This window comes from Papio anubis, chromosome 20 (genome assembly GCF_008728515.1).
Source record: "Papio anubis isolate 15944 chromosome 20, Panubis1.0, whole genome shotgun sequence".
Lineage (NCBI taxonomy): Eukaryota > Metazoa > Chordata > Mammalia > Primates > Cercopithecidae > Papio > Papio anubis.
In genome coordinates this window covers 32488961-32498146 of record NC_044995.1, presented here as the reverse complement: position 1 = coordinate 32498146, position 9186 = coordinate 32488961, and the positions used below count along the sequence as shown (strand labels likewise).

The 9186-nt window shown below is 64.0% G+C and overlaps 1 protein-coding gene across 1 annotated transcript; it reads left to right on the top strand.

Annotated features, from left to right (window-relative positions):
- The first annotated feature begins 103 nt into the window (after positions 1-103).
- CILP2 (cartilage intermediate layer protein 2) lies at positions 104-8653 on the top strand. The gene is made up of 8 exons (XM_009193967.4): positions 104-444; positions 1693-1791; positions 2214-2486; positions 3062-3217; positions 4339-4614; positions 4830-4938; positions 5220-5377; positions 5653-8653. Exons 1-8 carry the CDS (start codon positions 381-383, stop codon positions 7986-7988), a joined length of 3471 nt encoding a protein of 1156 aa, XP_009192231.1. The 5' UTR covers positions 104-380; the 3' UTR covers positions 7989-8653.
- The last annotated feature ends 533 nt before the right edge of the window (positions 8654-9186 follow it).

The following is a 9186-nucleotide window of genomic DNA, read 5'->3' as shown; positions in this document are numbered from 1 at the left end:
CGAGGGAGGACTTCCAGCCACCTAAAGCGTGTCCGAGCAGCTTGAGGCTGGATTCCAAGTGGCACTTCCCTCAGGCAGCTTAGGATGCAGCTTGGAGGACGGAGTGGGCTCGGGGAGGGAGTTCCAGCGGGCCAGGGGGAACCCAGGCCAGCCTGAGGGCGGAGGCACAGCCGGACGCACCGAGGGGGGCGACCCAGAGGGGTTCCTGAAGCGCTGGTCACCCAGGGCCAGGGGGCGTGGCCTGAATAGGGCGTGGCCTGGGCGGGATCTGCGGTCGCCTCCCGCCCCCATCCTCAGTCCCAGCGGCCGCCAGACCCGCCGGAGTTGGACCCGAGCACGCCGCGGAGCCCGGACCCTCCCTCGGACGCTCTGCTCCGGCCATGGCGTCGCTGCTGCCACTACTCTGTCTCTGTGTCGTCGCCGCGCACCTGGCGGGGGCCCGAGGTGAGGCGCCTCCAGCCCCCGCGCCCAGCCCCTGAAGCTCCCGAAGGCCTGGCAGCCGGCCTTGCGTGAAGCCGCACTCGGGGAGAGAATCCAGGGACCCACGCGCTTCCCCGGGGACTGGGTCCCCTTCACCAGTCGGATCCCCGCGATCACCTGGGGCGCGGAGCGGGCCTCATCCATTCTCTTCCTTGGCTAAGCCGGGAGTGTGGATAAGAACCTAGAGTTCCTCCCGGGGTCTGGACTCTCCCACCCTGGACCGAAGGGGTCGGAACTGGCCCCTCCTACCTAACTCCCACACACCCACTCACTCCAACCGCTGGAGAAAGAAATGCCCATCCCTGGAACACTCAGTGGGGCGGGGGGCGGGCCGACTTCTCAAGTGAGGAGACTGAGGCGCCCAGAAGGAAGGGGCTTGTCTGACCTCATCACTCTGCCGGGAGTATCTTAGATAGCTCCTATCTTGGAGAAGCCAGTCTAGATTCCAAGGACTTCTGACCAGCAGCTTGGACTCTAGTACAGGGATGGAAGATAGACTAAGGGAGGGACTTCCAGCAGTCTATCTTGATGAGGGGGAGCCCAGCCTGAGGGCAGAGGCACAGCCGGCTGAACTCGGGGCAGCTGAACACAGTGGGAGGGAGACTTCGGCCTAGGGGAACTGGATGGTACTTGGACTTCCCCAGCCGGGGGGTTGGGGCTAGGTCAGAGAAAGGTACTTGGCTTTGGGAGCCTGGTGGTGGTCGTGGGCAGCATGGTGGAGAGTGTGTGGCAGCCCTCGGGGGTTCTGGCCTTTCAGAGGCTCAGTTTTCCCTCCTGTTAAAATGGGGATCATGGGCCGGGTGCGGTGGCTCACGCCTGTAATCCCAGCACTTTGGGAGGCCGAGGCAGGCGGATTACCTGAGGTCAGGAGTTCAAGACCAACCCGGCCAACATGGTGAAATCCCATCTCTACTAAAAATATAAAAATTAGCAGGGCGTGGTGGCGAGTGCCTGTAATCCCAGCTACTCAGGAGGCTGAGGCATGAGAATCACTTGAACCCAGGAGACAGAGGCTGCAGTGAGCCGAGATCGTGCCACTGCACTCCAGCCTGGTTGAGAAAGGGAGATTCTGTCTCAAAAAAAAAAAAAAAGAAAAGAAAAGAAAAAAGAAAAAAAAAGGGGATGATCATGGCTGCACCTTGCCCAAAAGGAGGCTCCCAGCGGTCCCCATCAGTAGCAGCATGCTTCCTTCTCCCCACTCCTCACCCACAGACACCACCCCCACCGAGGAGCCCACGGCGACTGCATTGGGCCTGGAAAGACGGTCCGTGTACCCCGGCCAGCCCTCACCAGCCCTGGAGGACTGGGAAGGTGAGTTAGCTTGCCTCAGAGCCCCGTCTCTGCTGCGGGCTTGTTGGGGGGCTTGGGCTACTGGGGTCGTGTGAGGAGAGGGCACACACTGGGCGAAGGGACCGGTGCCGTCCTGGTCCCTGGACATGACAGCCCCTGGAGGTGATGCCCCAAGTTCAAGATCTAAGTGAGAGGCCGGTCAGACAGAGGCAAGAGCTCAGCGCTCCGGGATGGACCAGGTCAGGCCCTGGGCGGGAGAACTCGGGGCGCGGGGAACCCAGTCTGCCCTGCACCTGTTTCAGGCAGCTGGCTCGGGTCGTGGGCGCGCTCGACTAGCCCGTGCCCACCGGGGGAGGGGGCTGAGACAGCAGGTAAGGCCTTTGCACGCACGCATGGGGGCCTACAGGCCGCCGCCCCGGTCCCAGCGCGTGCGGTGCCCGCAGAGGCCAGCGAGTGGACGTCCTGGTTCAACGTGGACCACCCCGGAGGCGACGGCGACTTCGAGAGCCTGGCCGCCATCCGCTTCTACTACGGGCCAGCGCGCGTGTGCCCACGGCCGCTGGCGCTGGAAGCGCGCACCACGGACTGGGCCCTGCCGTCCACCGTCGGCGAGCGCGTGCACTTGAACCCCACGCGGGGCTTCTGGTGCCTCAACCGCGAGCAACCGCGTGGCCGCCGCTGCTCTAACTACCACGTGCGCTTCCGCTGCCCACTAGGTGAGGGCGGGGCTGGATGATGGGGGCGGGGCTTGGAATGGGCGGGGCTGCCAACCACCGGGAAGCGTTGTGGGTGGGTGGGGCTGGGAGGGGCAGGACCGTGGGGGTATGGGCGTGGCTAGGAAGAGCCGGGGGACCCTTGGGTGTAGAGCCACGTGAGGGGGCGGAGCCAGGGAGGGCGGGGCTTTTGAAGAGAGGTGCTGGGAACAGCGCGGGGCTCAGGTGCACCGTCAGGAGGCCCAGCGGGTCAGGACCCATGTCCAGCCCCCTGGAACGCATTTCCCTCCCGCTGCCCTCGTTTGCGCATCTGTAAGAGCTTAGTTCTGTGGCGTGCCCTGAGCCCAAATGTGTGCAGGATGCAGGGAGAAGAGCAGGACTGACCCCCGGGACCTTATGCCGGGGTGGGGAGGTGGGTCGGCACCTAAACTATGTTTTCGACAGGCGCGCTTAGGGGAGCATGGGTGGGGGCGATGGCAGATCTGCCATGGGGAAGAAGGGTCCTTTAGTCCCAGGTTACCCGGAGGCGCGGTTCCTGGGGAGGGCGGCCGCCTGATCTCTGTCCCTGCCTTCCGCAGAGGCCTCGTGGGGCGCGTGGGGCCCGTGGGGTCCCTGCTCGGGGAGCTGTGGGCCAAGCCGTCGCCTGCGCCGCCGCCACTGCCCAAGCCCCGCTGGGGATGCGTGTCCCGGGCGTCCTCTGGAGGCGCAGAGGTGCGTGCGGCCTCGATGTCCAGGTAGGAGGGGCGGGGTCTGGAGGCAGGGGCCCCGTACAAAGGGGAGGGAGGGGAGGTTAGGGGCTGAGCCTGGGGGAGAGGGTGGAGTTAGAGGCGGGGCCTGGATGTAGAGAGGCAGTGCCTCTCATGATCGATGCCTAGAGGGGAGGAGCTAGTTGGGGGCGGGGCCTCATGGGACGGGGCTGTGAAGGGCGGGGCCTGGTGCAGGGGCGGAGCCTAGTGGACCCAAACTCTGGAGCCAGGTGGAGACCCGCCCTTCCTTCCTTCCTGGGCCCAAGGAGCACTGGTAACTATGCACGTCTGGACAGGTGGATGCCAGGGGGCTCTTGTGCAGGCAGACATGGGCAGATAGGGGGTGCTTCCCCTGTGTGCATTCCAGACTGTACGGATGTCTCCGTGGGGGAACAGAAGTCAGTTCATGCACTCAGGGTGCACACGTGCGTGGCATTTGCAGCCCCTCCTGGTTCCCCACGCCCACACAGACACCCGCTCACAGCCTGGCAGACATGATGCCTAGGCCCTCACAGGGCCAGACACCGGGCAAGCCAGGAGGAGACTGGAAATTCCGCTAGCGCCTGGGCTCCACAAACACGGCCTGGAGGCTGCTCCGGGGAGCCCGTCACAGGGTGGGGGCACATGGTGGCCAATGGGGCGTTGGGGTCCCCACCCCATCGCGCCTGGCTCTGCCCTCCCGGCGCCTGTGCCCTGAAGTTTCCAGTGGAATTTTCCGTTTTATGGAGAAACCGCAGGATTGGGAAGGGGGGCAGTTGTTCTCAGCCCAAGATCCAGCCCCTTGCTGGGCCCCCAGCCCCTGTCCAGACATTTTCTCTTCTGCTGGAAAGGTCTGTGCCATATTTTGAGACTCACCTCTCCTGTCCCCTCCTATAGGACCTCTTCCCTACCTCTCTGGGTCCCAGTTCCTACCCCCTGGCCCACCCCTGACCACTCAGCCCATCACCCCCTCACACCAGGGACTGCTCCAAGCAGGGCCATGCTGAGGCCTCTGAGAGGCACCTTATAGGAGGGCCCCAGACATATTTGTTGAGTGACTGAGTGGAAAGCCCTCCTCAGGAGGGATTGTGGAGGCTTCTCTGCCCTGCTGCCTCTCCATATCCCCCCAGGGTGCGGCCTTGACACCTGTGAGTGCCCGGACCACATCCTCCTGGGCTCGGTGGTCACCCGATCTGGGCAACCGCTGCCAGGAGCCAGGATCTCCCTGCGAGACCAGCCTGGCACCGTGGCCACCAGTGATGCTCACGGAACCTTCCGGGTGCTTGGTGTCTGTGCTGACAGTCATGCCAATATCAGGGCCCAGATGGATGGCTTCTCTGCAGGGGAGGCCCAGGCCCAGGCTAACGGATCCATCTCTGTGGTTACCATCATCCTTGATAAGTTAGGTAAGCACCCTTACAACATGGGGCATGAAGGGGCTGAGGATCTGGGGAGGAAGTTCTAGCACTCAAAGTCAAGGGAGGAAGAAATAAGATGACACAGTCATTGGTGAAGGTGCAGAGTGAGTCCGGGCATTTCTGGGAGAAAGGAGAGGATAGGGACCTTGTGCCTGGGAAGGGTCGGTGGGAGAAGCTCTGATCTTTGCCACCTTTGACCCCAGAGAAGCCATACCTGGTGAAACACCCTGAGTCCCGAGTGCGAGAGGCTGGCCAGAATGTGACCTTCTGTTGCAAAGCCTCCGGGACCCCAATGCCCAAGAAATACTCCTGGTGAGCACCCCCCCTGGGCTCAGGGGCATCTTCTCCGGCTTTGGGGTTGGATTCAATTTCATGATGTTATGTGGTTTCCCATCTGGAGAGTGGGGAAAGCGTTAACAGGGAATGAATTGGTTGGGAGAGGGACTACCAAGGAGGTTGAATGGGGCCAGTCTCGCTGGGGAGGAGGCTGACTTTGGCAAAGCCTCTCTGCAGATCCCCAGCCGCGCCTGCAGACTGGGGGCGGACACAGCCCCTCCCACTAAGTCCTATGGTGTCACTCATCTGCCACCCAGGTTCCACAATGGGACCCTGCTGGACAGGCGAGCGCACAGGTACGGGGCCCACCTGGAGCTCCAGGGGCTGCATCCAGACCAGGCTGGCATCTACCACTGCAAGGCATGGAACGAGGCGGGTGCTGTGCGCTCGGGCACTGCCTGGCTCACTGTGCTTGGTGAGTGTCCTTGGCCACATCCCTGAGCAAGCCTTCACCCAAACAGAGGCCGGACTGTAGCTAAGCTCAACCCCAAATGGAGTCCCCACTTCAGACTGATCCAATCCTAGGCCTCCACTGAGCCCCCATACCACTCTGAGCGCCAACCTTCCGTCTTTACCCTGGGCAGACCCATATCCCTTAGGTTGAGTCCTTGACCACAGACAGAGCCCCCAGCCTTGGCCTCCATGAAGTCCTCCTCCCTGCCCTGACCTGTATGTTTTCTTGGTCCCCAGCCCCAGGCCAGCCAGCCTGCGACCCCCGGCCCCAAGAGTACCTGATCAAGCTCCCTGAGGACTGTCGTCAGCCAGGCAGTGGCCCTGCCTACCTGGACGTGGGCCTCTGCCCCGACACCCACTGCCCCAGCCTGGCAGGCTCCGGCCCCCGCTGCGGGGACACCAGCTCCCGCTGCTGCTCTGTGCGCCGTCTGGAGAGAAGGGAGATCCACTGCCCTGGCTATGTCCTCCCGGTGAAGGTGGTGGCAGAGTGTGGCTGCCAGAAGTGTCTGCCCCCTCGGGGGCTGGTCCGGGGCCGTGTTGTGGCTGCCGACTCCGGGGAGCCGCTGCGCTTCGCCAGGATTCTGCTGGGCCAGGAGCCCATCGGCTTCACCGCCTACCAGGGAGACTTTACCATTGAGGTGCCGCCCTCTACCCAGCGGCTGGTGGTGACTTTCGTGGACTCCAGCGGTGAGTTCATGGACGCTGTCCGGGTCTTGCCTTTTGACCCTCGAGGTGCCGGCGTATACCACGAGGTCAAGGCCATGCGGAAGAAAGCACCGGTCATTTTAGATGCCAGCCAGAGCAACACGATCCCCCTGGGCGAGCTGGAAGATGAGGCGCCCCTGGGCGAGCTGGTCCTGCCTTCTGGAGCCTTCCACAGAGCCGACGGCAAACCCTACTCAGGGCCTGTGGAGGCTAGGGTGACGTTCGTGGACCCCCGAGACCTCACCTCGGCGGCATCCGCCCCCAGTGACCTGCGCTTCATGGACAGCGACGGCGAGCTGGCTCCGCTGCGCACCTACGGCATGTTCTCCGTGGACCTCCGTGCGCCCGGCTCCGCGGAGCAGCTGCAGGTGGGGCCGGTGACCGTGCGGGTGGCTGCCAGCCAGATCCACATGCCGGGCCACGTAGAGGCCCTCAAGCTGTGGTCGCTGAACCCCGAGACCGGGTTGTGGGAGGAGGAGAGCGGCTTCCGGCGCGAGGGGTCCTCGGGTACCCGGGTGCGCCGCGAGGAGCGCATCTTCCTGGTCGGCAACGTGGAGATCCGGGAGAGGCGCCTGTTCAACCTGGACGTGCCTGAGCGCCGCCGCTGCTTCGTGAAGGTGCGCGCCTACGCCAACGACAAGTTCAACCCCAGCGAGCAGGTGGAGGGAGTGGTGGTCACGCTGGTCAACCTGGAGCCCGCCCCTGGCTTCTCCGCCAACCCCCGCGCCTGGGGCCGCTTCGACAGCGCGGTCACCGGCCCCAATGGTGCCTGCCTCCCCGCCTTCTGCGACGCCGACCGGCCAGACGCCTACACCGCCCTGGTCACCGCCACCCTGGGCGGCGAGGAGCTGGAGCCAGCCCCCTCCCTGCCCCGCCCACTCCCGGCCACCGTGGGCGTCACCCAGCCCTACCTGGACAGGCTGGGGTACCGTCGGACGGACCACGACGATCCCGCCTTCAAGCGCAACGGCTTCCGAATCAACCTTGCCAAGCCCAGGCCAGGTGACCCCACCGAGGCCAATGGGCCTGTGTACCCGTGGCGCAGCCTGCGGGAATGCCAGGGGGCCCCGGTGACCGCCAGCCACTTCCGCTTCGCCAGGGTGGAGGCGGACAAGTATGAGTACAACGTGGTGCCCTTCCGAGAGGGCACGCCTGCCTCCTGGACTGGCGATCTCCTGGCCTGGTGGCCCAACCCGCAGGAGTTCCGGGCCTGCTTCCTCAAGGTGAAGATCCAGGGTCCCCAGGAGTATATGGTCCGCTCCCACAACTCGGGGGGCAGCCACCCACGCACCCGGGGCCAGCTCTATGGGCTTCGGGATGCCCGGAGCGTGCGAGACCCCGAGCGACCGGGCACCTCGGCAGCCTGCGTGGAGTTCAAGTGCAGTGGGATGCTGTTCGACCAGCGGCAGGTGGACAGGACGCTGGTGACCATTATGCCCCAGGGCAGCTGCCGGCGCGTGGCGGTCAATGGGCTCCTTCGGGATTACCTGGCCCGGCACCCCCCGCCGGTGCCCGCAGAGGACCCAGCTGCCTTCTCCATGCTGGCCCCCCTAGACCCTCTGGGCCACAACTATGGCGTCTACACGGTCACTGACCAGAGCCCACGGCTGGCCAAGGAGATCGCCATTGGCCGCTGCTTTGATGGTTCCTCTGACGGCTTCTCCAGAGAGATGAAGGCTGACGCTGGCACAGCCGTCACCTTCCAGTGCCGGGAGCCACCGGCTGGACGACCCAGCCTCTTCCAGAGGCTGCTGGAGTCCCCGGCGACAGCACTTGGTGACATCCGCAGGGAGATGAGCGAGGTGGCGCAGGCACGGGCCCGGGCCTCAGGTCCCCTCCGCACCCGCCGGGGCAGGGTCCGGCAGTGACCTGGGCCTGGGGCCTTGCTTTCCCGCCTCCCTCCAGACTCCTCTGACCCAGGAAGTTTTGCCCCTCTTTCTTCTCCAGACAGCCCCCTCCCCAGGTGTCTGGGCCTCCTTTCTCCTCCCCTGTCCAGAACTCAGAGTCAGACAAGAACCCGGAGCATCTGATGGTAGAAACACCAAGGAGGCGATTGTTGCTGTGTGGTATGGAATGGAGTTTGCTGTGACTCTCGGGCCAGCACCCCGGGGACAACGTTCAACTCTAGCCTGAAGGGACCGGCTCCCCCAGCTCAGAAGCCGTCTCTGACTTTTCGTGTGTATTTTGACCCTGATTTCAATCTTCTACCTTTGGGAGTTCTGACGTTCGGCACAAAGTCCCCTCTGCCTATTTGGAGCTCAGCGCTAGACCAGGTCCCCTGCCCCGAGTTTTGTTTTTGGGGTTATTTATTGAAACAAAGCGTGGGGAGCTGGTTGTGGGTGTGAGTGGGGGTGCGGGGTCCAGGCTAGGCCCAGTGAAAAGGAGGAAGGAGCTTCTTGGGGTTCCCATGTGGGGTAGGCTCTGGGGCTGAGGGGAACAATTCTCACATGTTTGGTGCTTAGAGACCTGCCTGGGGCGTTGGGGTGGATATTCCCGCCCTCCGGGGGCTCAATTAAAAATGCTTTATTTCCAACTCATGGTGTCAGGCTCCAGGGAGGAAGGATGGAGGCTGGGGCTGCCCAGCCCAGATATACCTTTGCAGGCAGAAACACGCGGAGGCACACGCAGGTACCAGGGGCAAGAAGCCCAGGCGGCCGTGACCGCTGAACACAGTAGCAGCCACTGCTCTGGCCTGGCCTCCTTGGCTGTGCCTGGCCATGTGCCCCAGAGCTACAGCGGGCAGGGAAGGGCCCTGGCAGGGGAGTCTCTGGGGCAGGCAACAGCGATCGAGGCCGCCCTGGACCTCCTCAGTCGAGTCCACAGCAGCCCCGCCCTGGGCCCCACCCACCTGAACCCCGGCCACACATCGGTCATGTGGCGATGGGGCTGCCTGAGGCCAGGGCTTTCTGACCTTGCCAGGACCCTGGTTCCGGAGGCGGCAGAATCACAGCTGGCTGGCGGTCTGTGTGCACGTGTGTCCTCCTGGAGCTCCATGGGGCCGGTGCTGTTCTGACCACACCCCCACTGTCCAGATAGAAAAACTGAAGTCTGGCATGAATCCCAGCA